This window comes from Arvicanthis niloticus, chromosome 24, assembly GCF_011762505.2.
Source record: "Arvicanthis niloticus isolate mArvNil1 chromosome 24, mArvNil1.pat.X, whole genome shotgun sequence".
Lineage (NCBI taxonomy): Eukaryota > Metazoa > Chordata > Mammalia > Rodentia > Muridae > Arvicanthis > Arvicanthis niloticus.
The window spans coordinates 11,151,354-11,169,440 of record NC_133432.1 but is presented as its reverse complement, the minus strand read 5'-3'; the positions used below and the strand labels follow the sequence as shown (position 1 = coordinate 11,169,440).

The window sequence follows — 18,087 nt, the reverse complement described above, 5'->3', positions numbered from 1 at the left end:
GGTTTGAGAATTACTGCCCTAGTAGGTGGGGGAGGGGCCTTTGTCAAGCTGTGATGTTGGGGACACCTACCCTGACCCTCAAGATACTGGATAAAACAAAAGGACCACACAAAACGGAGGGAGAAAAGGATGTTTTTTATTAATCTTTCTTTTTTTAAAAAAAAGTTGATTTTTTTTTGTTTTTTGTTTGCTTGTTTTTGTAATTTTTTGTGTGTTTTTGGGTTTTTTTTTGTTTTTTGTTTTTTTTTTGGTAAACCTCTTTCTGGCTCCCCTCCCCAACTCTGCCCCACCCTCCTCTTAAAAATATAAAAATGTTCATCCCCAGATAACTAGAGTACAATAAATAAACAGTAGACACAAAAACATACTTTATTTGTTTCTTCTTTATACAAAATAAGGAAACTAGAAGCGTCCGACTTCCAAAAAAGTATAATACTGTTCGTCCTGATGGCCCAGCCTCCAGGCCCCGGGCAGGGAGAGTGATCCGTGGGCAAATGCCCAATGACTTGGCGCCTGGCTCAGGGTCAGAGCAGGGTGGGAGGGTTCGAATCCTGCCAGGCCCCTCAGACTCAAAGTATTGAGGAGCCAGGAGTTGGGAAGCCAGGGCCCTGACCGCGCAGCTTCCTAGACAAGCTGACCTTGAGCCACCAGGGGGCGCCAACTCGCAGGTGGATTTGTCTTCCAGCAAAGCCACCGTTCACCGTTCTCATTTTTCTTCTCCTTTCTTCTCCGGCTGAGGCTTTCCTCCTCTCTCTCTCTCTCTCTCTCTCTCTCTCTCTCTCTCTCTCTCTCTCTCTCTCTCTCTCTCTCTCTCTCTCTCTCTCTCTCTCCTTCCCTCCCTCCCTCTCTTTCTTTACCTCATTCTTTCTTTCTGTTTTTAAAAGAGAAAGTGAGAAATAGGATTCCACAATGCCTCGGCTCGCAGGGAGGGGTAGTGCCGCGGTCTCCACTCCTTGGTCTCATCCCCCCCTTCTTAGTTCAAAGAGGTGATGGTGGGTGGGGGTCCGGAGGGCTTCTAGGGTCTGCTTGGAATCTCGACCCTCCAGAATATTGACTTTGGTCCCGAGAAATTGCGCAGGCGCGTGCCGAAGCTCTGAGGGGTGGAGATGCGAGTAGCCTGGTGGGTGCGAACCCAAGAGAGGACTCTTGAGGCTTACCCAGGAGGCGTCCCGGGCTTGATGGCAGGGGACAATTCAGCCCCTCGGCCTTACCATACGGCCGCTTCGTTGAGCTCAGGGTTGGGGTGCGACAGGGGTCCGCTGTAGCCGCTGGTGCCACTCATAGGGAAGGGCGGGCTAGGCCCGCCGCTGAACACCTCTCCCGGCATGGGATGCAGCGCCCCGGGCAGGCCCGGCTCGGGGCTAGGCGTGTCCGGGTGCGAGATCATGTCGGTGAACCTGGGGTTGTCCGCGCCGTGAGGCCCTGCCAGCGGCGGTTCCAGCGCGCCCAGCGGCGTCGAGCCAGGTCCGGATGCTGCCAGGAAGCTGGAGTCGGCCGGGGACTGCGCCTGCGACGGCGGACCGTGCGCGAAGAAATCGTAGTTGCCTCCCGGAGCGTAGTAGTCGCTTTGGTAGTCTGCGGGAGGTACAAGGGATAGGAGACGGTGTGAGGACAGACTGCGAGGGACGACAGGGACCTAGGGGACCACGCGAAGGGGACTCAAGACGCGAAGGCCAGGGCGCCCAGATAGGGTTGTTGGTACAGAGATGCGGAGGGAGAGAGAGAGCTTGCCACTGACCCTAGGTTAGACCGAGACATAAGGTGGCTCTGAGAGGGGAGGAAGCCTGGCACCTTGAGAATGGCAGGGGACCAAAAAGGGCCACGGGTAAGGCTGGAAAGTAAGAGAGAGAAACACGGATAGGCCGAAGGACTGGGAGAGAGGCACACAAGCTACCAGGACGCTGAGCAATGAGGGACACAGTCTGCGAGGGTGGCGAGACTGAGGAATCGCAGGTTCCCAGACACACGGAGAGGAGGAGATAGATAGTCATAGAGGCCAGAGGCGCGAAGCCAAGGGAAGTCTGAACGAGAGATGGAGAGCTGAACAAGAAGCAGAGATCCGCAGCGAGTCTCGGTTGGCGGGGAGGTGGTAGAGACTAGCCCCAGACGTGTCACGGTACTCTGAACAGCTAAGTCCACGCAGAGGTGAACAAACACGCCGCGGGTACAGGAACAAACAAACAAACGAACACGCCGCGGTAAGAGTGCAAAGTGAAAGAAAGATTATGTAGGTAAGAAGACGGATGAACCCAGAGATAGAGAGACAGTAGACAGGGAGGACCAAGAATCGCCTTAGGCTGGGTGGCTTCAAAGGAGAGCGGGGACCAAGCGGCTGCTGCAGCGCAAAGCACCAAAAGAGATATAGACAGGGGTTGCGGGCCCCGGCGGGAGAAGCAGGACCAGTAGCCATCAGAGCGCATGAAGCGGCGGCAGGCAGGAGGTCTGGGCCCAGGTCGCAAAGAGCTCAGAGCCAGGGACAGCCTCGGTGTCTCCAGCTCCTCTCCTACTCTTGCCCAGATCTGAGAAAGCCGAGCTCAGTGACAGCGAGGGGACCTGAGGTCAGGATCACTTGTGGGTTTTGGGGGGTGGTGTTGGAGGTAGAGCCTCGTGAGTCTTTCTAGGACGCCCAGGTAATTTTGAAGTATTTGGGGACAGAGACCTTTGGAAGAGTTGACACAAATAAATGCAAACCCTTCCCACAAATTCAGAGACGCAGGAGTCATAGGTCAGGCGCTCAAACCACCACAAGAAATTGCTTCTGGGAGCACCCTCTGGCCTCCCTTCACCTCCAGATCGGCCCCTCCAAGACTGGGGTGCAGGACCCCACCAAAAGGAGCGCCTAACAGCCTATTGAAGGGACAGCCCGTTTTGTAGAGCGGGGGTGGGGGGTGGGAACCGGTGACCCGAGGCCAAGGTCTGTTCTGAAAACCCACACCCTTTGCTCATTCCCGGGGTCCGAGTTAACAGGAGGGTTCTGGATGTCACCGTCACCCCTCCCCCATTTTTCTTTTCGGAAACCCTGAAACATATCCAAATCCGGGGTTGGAAGAAGGGTTGTCTGGAGACCTTCCTGGAGTGGGAATAGTTTAGGTAACAGCTAAAACGGTCGCCAGTTACTTTTTTGAAAAACCTCAAATTCCATTCCGCCCGAAAGTGAGGAAGGCTGAGAGAGACGAATTTGGGGGCCCTCAAAGGAACGGAAAGGAAGCGCGCTAAGCAGGGAAGGCCGCGGCCCTAGAGCCGTGCGCGCCGCCTCCGCCCATATGGCGGCCGGGCCGGAGGTAATTGGAACAAACGTTGTCTGAAAAGGGCACAAAAGCCGCAGCTGGGGCTTTGTCCGAGCTCCCACGGGGAGCCGCGGGCCCCGCCACCCGGCCCCTTTCTCGCCCGCTGACGGCCGCCGCCACCGGGATCTCCCAGTGCGGATTAGGCGGGGCTGCTGAGCTGGGGGTTGGGGGGTCCTGCGCCCCCACCCCCTTTTTGGAGAAAAGGGGGTTCTGGTTTTGGGGTTTTGTCCCCCACCCTCTCCCGCAGGTCTGCAGAGCGGGTGGGGTCGTCAGGATCAGTGCAGGGTGGGCTAGTCTCCCTGAAACCTTGATTAACTACTCAGGTTGGGGCGGGGGTTTCCAGGCTGGCACCACCCCCACTATCTCCGAGTTTCGGGCTGAGATTGTGTGTGTGTGTGTGTGTGTGTGTGTGCAGAGGACAAGCTAGGTGGAAAGATTAGACACTCTAGGACACGCCCATCACCGCACAGTTCCGGATCCCCAATCTGGTCCCCCCCCCATCCCCGCGCACTGTCACATTAAAATCGCCATTTCACGTTCTGCCAGCAATTTTCAGGGACCTCGGCCTGGTCTACAGATTAACTTTCCTGACGGCACATGGCCGTCCGGCCTGGGGATCCTCTTACTTTCTCTACCCGGCTTATCATGGCTTCACCGCCTCTCCACCTCGTCATTGTTCCTGAATCTACCTTTTAAAGGGGATTACTTTTTGCCTCTGAAATTGGGTTTGGAGCCTCACCCCACCCCCCACCCCCAAGCAGGCCAACGGCTCGGTGATGTTGGTTATTGACACTCGTGATGGCTGCACAGATTGGAAGGCTCGGGGATTCAAAGAAAGGCATCCTCTCCACACCTTCTCGGAGGGTAGTCGGCCAGTCCCCTCCTTCCTCAGGGAGCTGGCCACACCGAGGAACATGGGGTGCTGGCAAGGGACACAAGTCCCAGGGAACAAGAGAAGAAAGGGGCTTGGGGAAGCAGGGTTTAGTCTATTAACAACTTCCTCGGTGTCAACCTGCCTGTCGCTCTCTCTCTCCAGACTCAAAGATGAGTTGGTAGCATCAGTCCCCGACACCCCCGCCCCCCACCCCCAGACCATTCTAGACCAATCCATTTGGAACCCAGGGCGTCTGTTACAGAGCAGAACTACTGCTTTTGAAGCAAGCTGCGAGCATGCAGTCTACCTTCTCCCCCACTTCAAGCCGGTGGGGATCCAATCTTCAAGCTCCACCAATGCCCACGGGCCATGAACGGTGGAAGTTAGGCAATGAGCAGAGAGAGAGAGAGAGAGAGAGAGAGAGAGAGAGAGAGAGAGAGAGAGAGAGAGAGAGAGAGAGAGAGAGAGAGGTGTGTACTTGGCGCTGGCAGGCCCTGCTCCCAGCACGACCCCGGGAAATGTGCCTCTCTTTCCGAGGGGAGTGGAGGGAAAGTACCGGTGTGTGGTTGTCTGCAATCCTACCTCAAGCTGGTTCACTCAGGACTCATTGCAAGAGGGTGTGTGTGTGTGTGTGTGTGTGTGTGTGTGTGTGTGTGTGTTCATGGGTCGTGTGTGGGTGTGCGTACCTGTGGGTGAGTAACCTGTGCTAATGAGTCTGTCGAGGAATGGCTTTGTGTATATCCTGAGTGGGTGGGGAAAAAATAAGGGCTACTCTATCATGGCCCAAAACTCGAGGAAGGCCGGAAGAGCTGTGGGCCCGGGCAGGTAGCAAAGCATCCCTAGGTGCCCCTTACCTCCGTAATAAGTGTATGGGGTAGACCCCAACATCTCAGACTCGTCCAAGCGGCCGCCCAGGGGACGCATGCGCCGCGGACTCCGGAAGAAGGCGTGTCTCCGGGCGCCCAGAGCGCTCAGCTGTTTCATGCGACGTTCTTTGGACCTTCGGTTCTGAAACCACACCTGGGGCAAAGGAAGGGGCAGTGAGATTGGGGTCAGGAATGGCCCCCCTCTTCTCCTGCTGGGCCTGGCCCTGCTGGGTCCTAGTGCCTCGAGCACACCACAACTCCCCCCCCCCAAGCGAGGGCTGGGCAGGATTAGCCCAGGAGGGGCGGAGAGGGGCTTCGGCGAACCAGCCAAGGGTGAAGGATTTCGTGGACCCGTGGGGTGACTCATAAAGACCCCGGCTTCCTGGTCCTCGGCTTGCCCGCGGCTAGACGGCTTTATAAAGGCCTCCTGCCCTGCTAGGACCTGGCCCGCGGCTCGAGAGCCAAGCAAGCTCCAGCCGATTGTCGCTTTGCCAGCGCTACGGCGCGAGGACATCTCCCTTTTCTGTGCTTGGAGAGGAAGGGGTCCCGGAGGCCAGAGAGGCTTAAGCCATTAGCTAGTCAGGGTGGGGTGAAGAGGTGAACGGAATTTAGAGAGGTTTGGCGACCTTGTTCAAAAATCACATCGCTAGGACAGAGGAACTGGATCAAATCTTTTGGCTAAAATTTCCCCGCCTCCAAAGGGTGCTCAGATGGCCCCCAATCTCTACGCAAGGCCCGGAGCCGTTCATAGGCTACAATGCCCGACGGGAGGTACGCCTGCTAGTCTGGAGGGCTGGCCCATCGGTCGTACCTGAATGACCCTCATGTTGAGGCCCGTCTCCTGGGCCAGCTGTTCGCGGATGTGGCGCGTGGGCTTGGGCGTGGCTGCGAAGGCCGCCTTGAGCGTCTCCAGCTGCTTGGCCTTGATGGTGGTGCGCGGGCCGCGCCGTTTGGTGCCGGAGTTCTGTTCCTCATTCTCGTTGTTTGCAGTCTCCTTGTCCGATGAGGTCGAGTTGTCGGTCTCTTTGGGGTCGTCCTGTAACGGATCCTGGAGGTCCGGGGACAAACTGCGGTCCGTACAGGATGACACTGCGGGGTAGATGGATTGGGGACAAGACAGCTGCGTCAGCGCGATCTGGCTCCAATTCAGAAACCGGTCCCTGAAGACCAGGCTCTTTGCCTCGGTCACTGAGTTCCCTCCCAAATCAAGAAGCATCCCTTTCCTGGACTCTCTTCAGTCCGCGTTTGGTTTGAAAGGACCTTCTCAAGTCCGCAGCTCCCGGGAAACGGAGCACAACCTCTGAAGGATACACACTGTCCCCTCTCATCCCCGACATCCCATCTCTTTTTTTTTCTCTAAATAGGTATGCGCCTCCCTTCCCTCCCTTGGTCCTTCTAAAATTTGCCAAGACATCAAATGGCAGTCTTGAAGAGACTTTTGCCGTTCTAAATTGGGTTTAGTGGAGGCTCCGGAAGCCGAGCCTGATTCGGGTTTCCTCTGTAGAACCGGTTTCTGTCTCCCCCATCCCTGAAGCCCCCTAGCAAATGAATCCCGAGCTGAAATTAGCCCAACCCAGCCCCAGCCCAGGGCCGGCACGGGGCGGTGGTTGAGAGTAGTCAGCTGGTTGTTGGCGGGGATCGAGGGAAGCTGAGGGGAAAGAGCAGAGGCCTGCGTACCTGAGTTGAGGCTTCCCTCCTTGAGGCTGGAAGAGCTTAAGTAGTCGTCCTTGCACACAAACTTGTTCTCGTCGATCACGTAGAGTTCCTCCCCGGTGGACAGCTGCTTGTTGCACACCATGCAGGTGAAACAGTTGAGGTGGAAGACTTTGCTCCGGGCCTTACGGACCAGGTCGCTGGGAGAGATACCTTGCGCACAGCCGGCGCACTTAGTGCCAAAGCGCCTGTGGATGGATACAAGGCTCCTGTCAGTAGTGTGCGGTGGGGAGTTGGTACTGGTGTCCAGGTCCTCTTCAGTGCTGACCTCTTCCAACCCCCTCTGGCGTCCCAGACACTCATATTTCCGTATTTGTCCAAGGGGAGCCTAATTCTAGTCTCCCGAGTCAGGGCTGGTTTGGGGCAAGGTGGCCCTGCTTTTAGTGTGTTGATTCAGGCTATATGGGGCTGTTCAGGAAGAGCTGGGGGTTCAGCCTTGAGTGCAGACAGGGTTTTTTTTTGGGGGGGGGGAGTCCCAAGATGCCTTCCTGCCCTCAGTTCCCCACCAAATCTGCCTTGGTTGTTTCAGGAGCCTACAAAGGGTTTTAAGCCTGTGGAGTAGGTTTTCAGTATTTTCAGCTTTGCCTCCTGGATTGGGGTGTGTGTGTGTCTCAGAAAGGACCACCATGTCTATCTGTCCCTCCCTCCCTGCCTGCCTGCCTGTCTTTCTTTAGCAGCGGGGGTAGAAGATCTGAGCAGAAAGACCAGAACCTTCCTCTGGCTTTCTAGTACTACCTGGGAGACCTGCTGGACTCCCAGTCATCGGGAACTGGGGACAGGAGTCCCTCAAAGGAGTACATTCTGGAAACAGGAAGTCTGTTTCTGGACACACACACACACACACACACACACACACATTCTTCCCTCATCTCTGGCCCCAGCAGACAGCAGAAGAATGGGGACCCAAGCTGATCTTAAGTCCTGCTCAGGCAAGACCTGGAATCACTCCGAAGCCCTCTTTCCCTTGCCTCTGAACAAATCCTTTTTCTACCTTGGACTCTAGAAGAAAGTACCCCCTGAGCACACACAATGGGTGGTGCAGAACCTAAAGGAAGGGGTTCAGGCTGTGAGGAGAGGGAAAAAAGAGGGCTCAGGACCCTGGGGGACCCCTTCATCCACTCACACCCATGTCTCTAAACAGAGTGAATTTGGGTGACATTGATGTAGTGAGAGCATTAGGAACCATAAGTCACTTTTGGCCTTATCCGGCAGCATAATTGGCTATATACACCTTATCAAAAATCATTAGGTGCTTTGCAAGCGTGCCACATTAGGGGCGCCAGGGCCTCTGGGGCCGGGGAGTTTACACGTGTAAAGGCGAGGCTGACATTTTTTTCCTATTCAAATTCCCAAGTGCCCGGCCACTGGGGCAGGCGGCTGCCTTTCTCCTCTGCCGAGCTAATCACGCCCCCTCAGTGCCTGGAATTCAGACTCACAAAGCCAGTCTGGGTGCCGGGTGGAAAACAGGCAGAAAGTACAGCTACCACTCCCCCCACTCACCCCCCACACACGTTTCTAGACTGCCTCTTAGCATTTCCCATTTGGGGAAACTGAGGCCCACAGAGACACTGGGTCCTGGCCTGCCTGAGGGGCCATATGGGACTTGGGAAGGGAGATGATACATCTCAGAACAGATCTGCTGATTCTCAGCTTCCACTTTTTCAGTGTCTTTCCAATTAGGGAGAACATGAATCAGGGGTGGGGGCAAGGGGACGGTCTTCATCTCCCATCTCCAGAAGACCCTTCTTAGCTAGGATCCTTTGGGAGTGGGAAGTTTCTGTTTGTCCTCAGATTACCCTCTGGGCTTAGGATTTCTGTTTGGAACAAGAAGCTCCCAGCTGCTCTGAACTCCTGGCACACCTTTGGAATCTGGAAAGGGGAGTCTCGAAGCTTCTGTCCTGGGGACTCAGGTATGGGGAAGGGGTCCAGAGGAAGTCGCTCAGCTTCCGGCCTCTGCTATCTGGCCGATCTCGGCGGCTGCCTGGCAGACCCAAGGTGAGGCGGCCAAACTACGTCCTCCTTTCTTGTCTCAACCTCAGCATCCCATAAGCAGAGGACAAGGTTTGAGGAGAGCAGAGGCCTATCTGCCCACCCACCCCCCACGCTGGGGTGGGTCTCTTGGTGCCTTAATTCCCAAGGAGCCAGGATGGAGCTCGGACCAGCCAGTGGTAGGCAGCAGGGCGCGGCGGGGCCTCTTACCTGAAGAAGTCGTTTTTACAGTACAGCTTGCCCTCCCGAGAGAAACACTTCTCCGAGAGGTTGGTTTTGCACTCGCAGCATTGAACACATTTGATATGCCACGCGCGGTCCAGCACGTTCAGCAGAAAGCGGTCGAGGATGGGCCGCTCACAGCCGGCACAGTGCACCATCATAGCCGCGCGACCCGGCGGCTCGGGCCGCCTCGTCCTCCTTGGGGCCCCTGGGCCCTTAGGGCCTCTCGGTCCCCGCTGCTGTGGCTCTCAGCCTCCCTGGTCTGCAGGCTTCGGTAGGGGAGAGTTCGATACGAAATCAACCAAGACTTCTCGGGGTCAAGTCCTCCGACACTCTCCGGCCTGGCGCTGCACTGCCCAGAGTGGCGTGGAGGGCGGTGGCGGTCACAGCCTCATGTCACGGGTCGCGCCCGGGCGCTCGCTCCAGCTTCGAGCAGGTGTCCTCCGCGGCTGCTGGCTTCGGCACTGGCGAGCGGCTTTCCCGGTTGGCGGAGGCGCCGGCACTTTCCCCCACTTTCAAGCGGTCCCGATCCTCATCTTTGTCTGGCCGCCGCCTAATTCGCGCATCCTTATTCAGATTTGGTGACGTGGTGCGGCACGTAGGGGGCCGGGCGGCCAATGGGCGCGCCGTGGCCATAGCAACCTCTTAAATTTATAGCATATCTAAATTGGCTACAGCGTTGCGGTCAGGACAGAGCAAAAAAAACAAGACATCAGTATTGCCGAGTATTTGCTAGTACCCGGTTCCCAAGCTAAGTAAGTATTTACCTTCTAGTTTGGGCCTGGAGGGGTGGGGGCGCGAACCGAAAACCAGGGTTCTTTTTTTCCTCGCTCCACGAATAATTTTTGGGCGGCAGGGCTCCAAGGCCTAGACAGGGAGGGACCTCCCACCAGGTTCGCCAGCCTCACAACCTGTAGAAGTTGCCCAGGCGGGGAGTGCGCTGTGGTCCCCCTGCATCCGAACCCGCCCAACTCCCTCTTGCTTTAGACCGCGGCTCGCTCGGGCTCTGAGCGTAGGAGCTGGGAGACCCGGGCACTTCTCCCAGCTGTGGTTTCTTTTGTCACCCACGGGGCTAGGGCCCAGCGAGGCTTTTCTCACCAAGAGACTGAAGGCGGGAAGCTTGGGTAGTTATATGTCTCCTTCCCCCGCCCCCAGCCAGGTTGACTCAGGGACGTCACCTGGCCTGGTCTGGGAATCTCGAATGTCATTTCTAAGTGCCCAGCTCACCCGGCACTGGTGGAGGTGTGGAGAAGGGGGTGGTCTACCTCGGATGGGTGTTCCGGCAGGTAGACGGGAGGCGTCAGCTCACTACGCCGGTCCCTGCCACATCGACCAGATTCCTGGTCAGGCTGGCGGGAACCCTGGTGAGTGAGTCACTCTGCAGAGCAAGGGAAGCTGGCCACGGCCGGGCGCCATAGGCACTCCCGGACACCCGAGATGCTCTAAGTTCTGGCTCTCTCCTCCAGCCGAAGGCAGCTTCGCAGGTGTGTGGGTGCCAGCAGGTGTACGCTGCGGAGGGGCGTGTGGGCCTGGGGGGTGGGGGGAAGAAAAGGGATCAGGCCTTGTTTCTGGGAGGCCAGCCAGGCCTTGGGCGAGGTAGGGTGGGAGAATGTTTCTGGATATTTGCTTGCTGCTGGGAAGCCGCTGATGGTGTGGGGCTGGGGCCCAAGGGTTGGAGCCATATAGGAATTGTGCCAAGACTTGGCTATGAATGTGTGTTTGGGCGTATTTGCCGAGTTTGTTAGTAAATATCCACTGCTTGAAAACGCTCACTTTATTTTATTTATAGCGTGTTCGCGATTAAACCCTGGGACTTGGAGGGATTATTTTTATTTTTGTTTCTCTCTTTCTTTCTTTCTTTCTTTCTTTCTTTCTTTCTTTCTTTCTTCCTTCCTTCCTTCCTTCCTTCCTTTCTTCCTTCCTTCCTTCTTTTCTTTTTTTTGCGTGTAAATTTTTCCGTTTATAATTTCCCGTGATCCTGCTAGGGTTGTGTGTTAAGATGTGCATTATTATTTTTTTTGTCGGTCTGTGTCTGTGTGTGACTGCTTACGTGGGTCAACCGGGTGCAAGAGGGAAGAAGAGTACAGAGGAAGAGTGTAAAGTCACTCATACGCATGTGCTTACCCTGACGTGAAGGTGTGTTTTAATGTCTGAGTGTGGGTCTGTGTAAATATTTATGCTCCCACTAGAGAGTCTGTGTGCGACAGAGCCAGGCTGTGTGATCCTGGGCACAGAATTTTGTAGATGTGTGTGCTTATGTGTGTGTGTACAGTAAATTCTTATTTACATGACTCTTGTAGGAGTGGAGGAAAGGTACATGTATCAGTAGCAGGTATTCTCTTCATGGATTAAGGGGAAAAGACTTGAAGAGTCTCATCAGCTGAGCCTTTGGGAAAATGTTCTCCCAACTTGGGCAGCTTCTGTATGTGGGTACATCACCTGGTCACTCCTTTGTCAAAGAGACTGGCACCTGCAGTGTAATGGAGTGTTGTTACCAGGACCAAGCAGACTGGATCACACTCAGGCCTCCTAGGCTTGTGGAGAGAGAGAGAGAGAGAGAGAGAGAGAGAGAGAGAGAGAGAGAGACTGGAAGCCTCCAAAAGAAGCTCTGTGGCAGTGCCCAGCCTGTTTGCCCGGGGCAAGAATGCTCCCTGAGTGCCGACAGGATGCAAAGGAGATAGGGAAGGGCCCAGAGAAGGTGGGGTTCACATAGGCTTCCAGCTGAGGCGAGCCCACAGCCCTCCGCCTTTGTCTCTTGGAGGTTCCCCTCATGTCCCCGATTCTCCTGGAGTGTTTCTCTCTTTAGCTCAGTGGCTCCCCATTCCTTGTTCCCCTGGCCCTAATCCTTTCTCTCCTTTCTCTGTTTCCCTTTCTCCCATGGTCTCCTTCTCCCTCTGCCTCTTTGCCCAACTTGGAGCCTGGCATCCATCTAAATACTTCAAAGGCTTCCTCCCATTATGCATTGCTGCTGAGATATGCAGAGAAAACTCACACCCTGACACTACAGTCTCTCAACCCTCCTCCTCAGCAGCCCCCCACGCCCCCTTCACCCCATTTGTGGCCAGACACTCCCTCAAGTCACCACAAGGAATCTCAGGTGCCAGGCCCCTCCTGTGTCCCAAGACACAGTTCTGCCCACCCAGCCCCAGCTATCTTCACTCTTGGACAAACTCATCAGCCCACTTCTCCTGGAATGTCCCTAAATGTCAACGTGCAACCACAGTCCAACCACTGAATGCCAAGCTAGGGAGAGAACTGTCATAGAGAGAAACTACCCTGGGGGGGTTCCCCCAAGCCTGGCTGTGGGTGGGCCACCTGGGGCTGAGCCAATGGTTGTAGCATTTGAGCTTCTTATAGGAGCCCCACAAGGGCTCAAAGGACTTCAGAGTCACCTGGGTGCCTCACCAATTCATATGGTTCAACCCCATTTACAGACCCCCCCCCCCATGCCAGCCTGGGAGCCACGGCAGCTTCCTCTACATCACTATCTCTCTCGGGGAAAAATAGCAGACCAGCTATTTTATATATTATCCCGCCCCAACAGCACTGACAGATGGCCACCCGGCAGTGAAATTCCCCTCCTATATGTAACTAATAAACGCTTGTGTCTTAACAGGGTGATGCGCCAAGACTCAATGTCACTTATACAAGATGTTGATGGAATTTACTATATAAAAAAAAAAAATCTCCCTTCTAGAGTAAAGAGTATCAACATTACAGCTCGACAGACGGCGCGGGGATAAATGAAACAGACAAAAGACAAACAAGATAATAATCTGTTTCCAATCACTTAAGCCCCGTAGAGTTAGCAAAATGTTGCTTGCGTATTCCCCCTTGAGTTCGGTAATTAATTACTGGCGAAGAGACGCACACCTCCCGGCTGGAGTGGGAGTTTCTAGGCCTGGAGAGCTTGGGCGTGGGGGGTGGGTGTCTTTCTCCCGGTCTCCAGCTGGGGACACTGGACAGAGGTGGAGGAATGAGGTGCCTCTTTCACCACCGGCCGAGGAGGACATTTTTCTCGCCATACCTCTCTACTCCTCTCCCCGTGCCTCTGAGATTCTTCAGCCATCAAGAAAGGGGCCATCTCCGACTGCCTGAGTCCTTCTAAGTCTTCTTAAGTCTCTGATCCGTCAGAATGGCCTTATTTTCTATTATTTATTTATTTATTTTTGAGAAGGAGCGGGCTGGAGGCCCCACCATCGCGCGCGGGGTGGCGTGGGGAGGGGGGAATCCAGGAGGTTCGCCCCTGCCCTTTTCTCCCGGAAGCATCTCAGATGTCGCAGCAGCCGGTCCTCTCTCGACCTCGATCATTACCCCCCCATCATGTATCTTCAGCTCCCCCCACTCCCCCACCAAGAGCCAGCGAAGCTTTAACATTAAACAAACGCAGCGAGCGGCTGGGAGCTGCGCTCTCGGCCGGGTCTGCGCGGCAGCGGCGGCGGCGTTACAAATTGTAAATTTAAATTGCTCTCCGGATTCATTACTTCCCCTCTTTGATTTCAGCCAGCCGTGAAAAATTATACTGGTGTACCACTGAGAAACTGCTTTGCCGCAAAGAGCCTGCGCCTAATCACTGGCTTTCTCCCTCCGACAAGAGTGTAATTATTTTGTTTTGGGTGTAAATATAGGCGGCCCCGCGCACAGACACTCAGTATCCCGTCGCGCACGGCCCGCCGCCCAGAGGCATAGGCCCGGGGTATAGAGGCATAGGCATAGGAGCAGGCGTGGAGACCAGGCCAGAGCGAAGCGCCCGCCTGATACGTCAGGACGACCCTGTCTCCAGTCTCTGCCATAGGAGTTTGGGTTGGAGCTTGGGTTTCCAAGCCCAGCCTGGTGTACTCCAGTGCTGTTCTGTGTGGGTCAAGGTACAGGGTCAGGCCCAGAAAAGTGAGGTAGGGTGCGATTGGATGAGAATTCTTGGGATCCCGCAGGACCCACATATCTGAATGGAGTCCGGAGACCAGGTCCAAGTTGAGACTGTCCTGGTCTAAGAGGGACACTTGTGAAGGTACTGGGAAGACTGATGTGTCCTAGCGCAACACTGTATACTACTGGGTTTTCAGAGCGTCTTTGCAGGGCTCTGGATCCTCCTGTATCGTGAACACTTCGGAATTAACCGGCTTTTAAATTGTGCGGGGCCGTCCTGGGACATTTCCAAACCAGCCAGGATTTTATCCTTACCCCCTCTTCCGTTCTTCTTCCTTTCTGGAGAGAGCTCTGCGAGGGTTGGGAGATAACACCAGTAAGACCGGTTCCCGAGACATAGCGGAAGAGTGCTGAGTCTGAAAAACATCTGGTTCAATATCTGAGCCTCACAGATCTGAGCCTCCTGCCCAGACTGCTGGGCAGTGGGAGGTGGGAGGGGCGACGAAGAGGGGAACTGGAACGGGACGGTAGCACCCTTAGGTTACCAGATAGGAAGACTGCTAGGGTGTCAGCTGGAAAGTTGGACTCTGTTTTGGTAAGGCTAAGCCCGCATGGCCCAGAGATCCGAAGCACGCAGGGCAGGGAGTGACCTCCATCTCCTTAACCTTCCCCAGAGGCCCCAGCCTTAGGCTCTTGGGACTCCCTTCCTCCCCCCCCCCCCCCAGGAGAAGGCTACAGCTCGTCCTTGGGCCGTAAGACTCTCGTTTCTAGGGCAGAGTTCAGGCTCCGCGGAAGCCGGAGCCTGGCCTGATCTCTCTCAGCAAGATGGGGACTTGGAAGAGATCAGACGAAGCACCCCACCACACCTGTGCCAAACTGACACTTTGCTTAGAGGGAAAAAAAAACCCCACACTTAGGGTTGTCGTTGGATTCCAGGTTGCTGTTTTCCTTGTACCCGCCAGGGTTGAGAGTTGAGCGTGACTGAGAATCTAGTCTTCTCTCATCGGGGAACAGGCCTGGATGCTCCTTGGCGGAGCCCAACCCCAAGTCTGGGACCCCTCTAGTTCCATAGCATGTAGAATCCACCCACTGCGGGGTGGTTTCTCTGAAGTCCAAAGAGGAGGGCAGTTAGCCTGCGATGCTCTTCCAAATGAAGGGTCCCTGGCACACCTAGTATGCTTTTGAGCTTTTGAGTTTCGGTCCTCGTTTGTTCTCTCTCTCTCTCTCTCTCTCTCTCTCTCTCTCTCTCTCTCTCTCTCTCCCCTCTTCTCTCCCACCCCCTCTTCCCACCCATCTGCTCCCCACCTTCTTTTTGTTAACCTAATTTGGGTTGCTTTAGAATTGGCCCGACGTTGGCAGCTCTGGGTGTGAGTGCGTGCATGCGTGTGTGTTCTTGGGCGCGCGCTCGCGCGCGCACGCGTGTGTGTATTTCTCAGTTGCTAATGATTGTGTGTTGATAGAGTAATGCGGTGGCCTCATTAGCCTTTGTTTAGAAGGTGTTAAAAGGGAGATCCGCCTCGGAAAGAGGCGGTTTACACAGCAGCGCCGCTGAACCCCCAGCCACACAGAGGGCAGGGGGGAGGCGGACCGGCGCCCACCCCCTAGGGAGGGGGAAGGGGGCGGGAGGCGACCCCCAGCTCCGGCCTCCCTAGGCGGGTGTGTTTACCCCCGCTGAGCGCCCTCGGCTCAGTGGGGACCCCAGCGGGGGACAGCGCTGGCTTCAAAACTCCTGGGAGCTGCTCAGCGGGGCTCCGTGGCCTTTCCCAGGTTTCTTGGTCAGGATGGGGGGCAGGGGGGTTGTCAGAATGCTGTTTCAAAATAAGAGGGAAAAATGAAGGATTATTATTATTATTATTATTATTATTATTATTATTGAGGGTCGGGAGTTATTGAGGGTCGGGAGTGAGGTGTTTTATTTTGTTTTATTTTAAAGGCGACTACAGACTAGTCGGAAGCGATTCGGAGTCTCTGGGTTGGTGTGTTAGTAGCAATCTCCATGCCCATGATACAGACACCCCAAGCTTTTAAGGGGTGGGCAGAGGATCTCCCCCCAACTTGTTCTCAGATGGCCTTTTGGGACCTTCGTTTTGAAAGTTTCCCCCCCTACCTATCTTTCTAAGGCTCCACTGGGAACAAATTTGGGAGAATAAAGCCGTAGCTGACTGGCCTACTTCCGAATAGCTTGGCAGGTGTGAGTAACTTTGTTGACCCGGGGCTAGAGGGGTGCCTGTGCTCGTTGGTGTTGGTGCGGGAGCGTGGAGGATTCAGACTGAAGGTTCTCCGCAGTCGGCATTTTCTACCCTATCCCTCTTCCGCCCTGCGAAAAGCTAGGTTTGTGCCTGAGCCGATTTGAGAATCCCATTTTATCCTGGGTCATACGAAAAGACCTGGGGAAAAAAATATTTCGAGCAGGCTCAGTGGGTGCCCTTGTTGAACTCAGAACTAGACCCCTTTCCCGATGAAAAAGGGAGAAAGAATGCTGCTGCCGTGTTTTTGCGAGGGAGATGGATTGACGTTCATCGTGAGACTATTCAATCGAATTTTTCTTTATTCGTGGAGGTGCTTGCATGTGTGTGTGCTCAGGCTTGGGGGGAGGCTTTTTCTTCTTTCTGGTTTCTTTGCGTCCTGTTCTGGTTTTCTCTTCCTTGGATTTGACATTGTCCATCTTGGGGTGAGATTTAAATAGTCTGGATATCCTAGCTTGGTAAACATGTACCTACCTGGGGAGTTGGAAATTATAATTTTTCCCTTTTTCTGTATGTGTGTCTCATGTTTATTTTTCTTCATTTTTTTCCCCTGTTGGAAGTCTAGGCATTGTCAAGACACAGGCTTTAGGAGGCTGTAAAACGAATTGAAAGCCCAAGCTGAACTCTTCTCAGCCACTCAGGACCTCTAATACTCTCTCTAATCTGTTTTGTAGTTAGAAGCGAGATTGAGCGGGAAAACCAAGTTAAAACCAGTTCCCTAGAAGCTGTGGGATGAGACCAGGATCAAATTCGGAGGACACGGGAAGACTGGAAAGCCTAAAGCTCGCTCCCAGTCTCTTCTTCCCCCCCCCACCCCTTTCTCTCTTTGTCTCCCCTGCAGGTCTGTCGGTGGAGGCAGGGGTGTGCCAGTGGTGGCAGCCAGGCTTGGTTGTGGGAGTTGGGAACAAGACAAAGACAGGAGCTGTCCGCGGTGCTGAAGCCGCGCAGAAGGGCTCCTGTAACTGCCCTGCCCTCTCAGAGCCTCCTGCCCATCTTTGCTCAGGGTCTCCTCTGTGCTCCTTTCTCTTTTGGGAGGGCTTCTTCTTCGAATCTATGTCTTTAACAGAGGTCTGTCTGTCGGTCTGTCTATCTATCTATCTATCTATCTATCTATCTATCTATCTATCTATCTATCTATCTATCTTTCCATCCATCTTGAAGAACAAATTGGCTGATTAAAAGCAATTTCTTCCTTCCACTCCAAATACAGGACACGAGAAAGGTTTCTTTTAATTGCACTCACAATAGTTCCAAGCAGCTGTCTTCACTCCCGGTGAAGAGGTGGAAGTGTGTATTTAAAACAATAAAACCTAAAACACAAAGAATACCAGGAATCTGCCCTTGCATTTATTCTGGGAAAGAGGCACAGGGTTTAGTTTTAAAATGTTAATTTGGGAAACACTTTATCTTGGTGGGTAGAGAAATACAAGAGCTAAGGGGACTTCATGTGAAGAGGTGCAGATCTCAGTTCCTACCTGTGAAGAAGTGGCTTATTAGACCAGAAAGGGGGCGGGGGGGGGGGGAGAAGAAGCCAATTTAACCCTTGGAGACATGCTAAGGCCTGCTGTCACTCTTCAGGTTGTTTTAAAAAAATTATTAATTTTTAAATGTTCATTGGTGTTTTGCCTGCATGTGTGTCTGTATGAGGGTGTTAGAAGCTGTGGAGCTGGGGTTACAGACAGGTGTGAGCCATCATGTAGGAGCTGGGAATTGAACCAGGGTCCTCTGGAAGAGCAGCCAGTGCTCTTCACTGCTGAGCCATCTCTGCAGCCACTCTCTTCAGAGTTATTAAGGAGACCATTCTACGGAAAATTTGAGCACAAAAGGATTAACCAGTGCTTTAGGTTACTCTAGGTGCCATGTAGGTATCTGGCATAGCATATGACTAGGCAACCAGTCCTCTATATGTGTCAACATGTCTGAATAAGTTTGTGTAGGGGAGTCAAACCCTCTTCCCCAACATATTCCATCCTGGGGACCAAGCACTTCCACCAGTGCATAGGGATCTGAATATTTGCCTTCTG

General features: G+C 54.3%; 1 protein-coding gene across 1 annotated transcript; it reads right to left on the bottom strand.

Annotated features, from left to right (window-relative positions):
* Positions 1-331: 331 nt before the first annotated feature.
* On the bottom strand, positions 332-9,495 carry Lhx5 (LIM homeobox 5). The gene is made up of 5 exons (XM_076922622.1): positions 8,940-9,495; positions 6,705-6,928; positions 5,839-6,116; positions 5,016-5,181; positions 332-1,575 (listed from the first exon to the last, which is right to left on the bottom strand). Exons 1-5 carry the CDS (start codon positions 9,110-9,112, stop codon positions 1,208-1,210), a joined length of 1,209 nt encoding a protein of 402 aa, XP_076778737.1. The 5' UTR covers positions 9,113-9,495; the 3' UTR covers positions 332-1,207.
* Between the last annotated feature and the right edge of the window lie 8,592 nt (positions 9,496-18,087).

What these genes read in the sequence shown, in the direction of transcription:
- Lhx5 (XM_076922622.1), bottom strand. Translation starts at nt 9,112, where the DNA reads ATGATGGTGCACTGTGCCGGCTGTGAGCGGCCCATCCTCGACCGCTTT. An exon ending in TGTAAAAACGACTTCTTCAG is followed by an intron (nt 6,929 to 8,939) that starts GTAAGAGGCCCC and finishes ATCCATCCACAG; the next exon opens with GCGCTTTGGCACTAAGTGCG. An exon ending in TCAACATGAGGGTCATTCAG is followed by an intron (nt 5,182 to 5,838) that starts GTACGACCGATG and finishes CCTTTGCCCCAG; the next exon opens with GTGTGGTTTCAGAACCGAAG.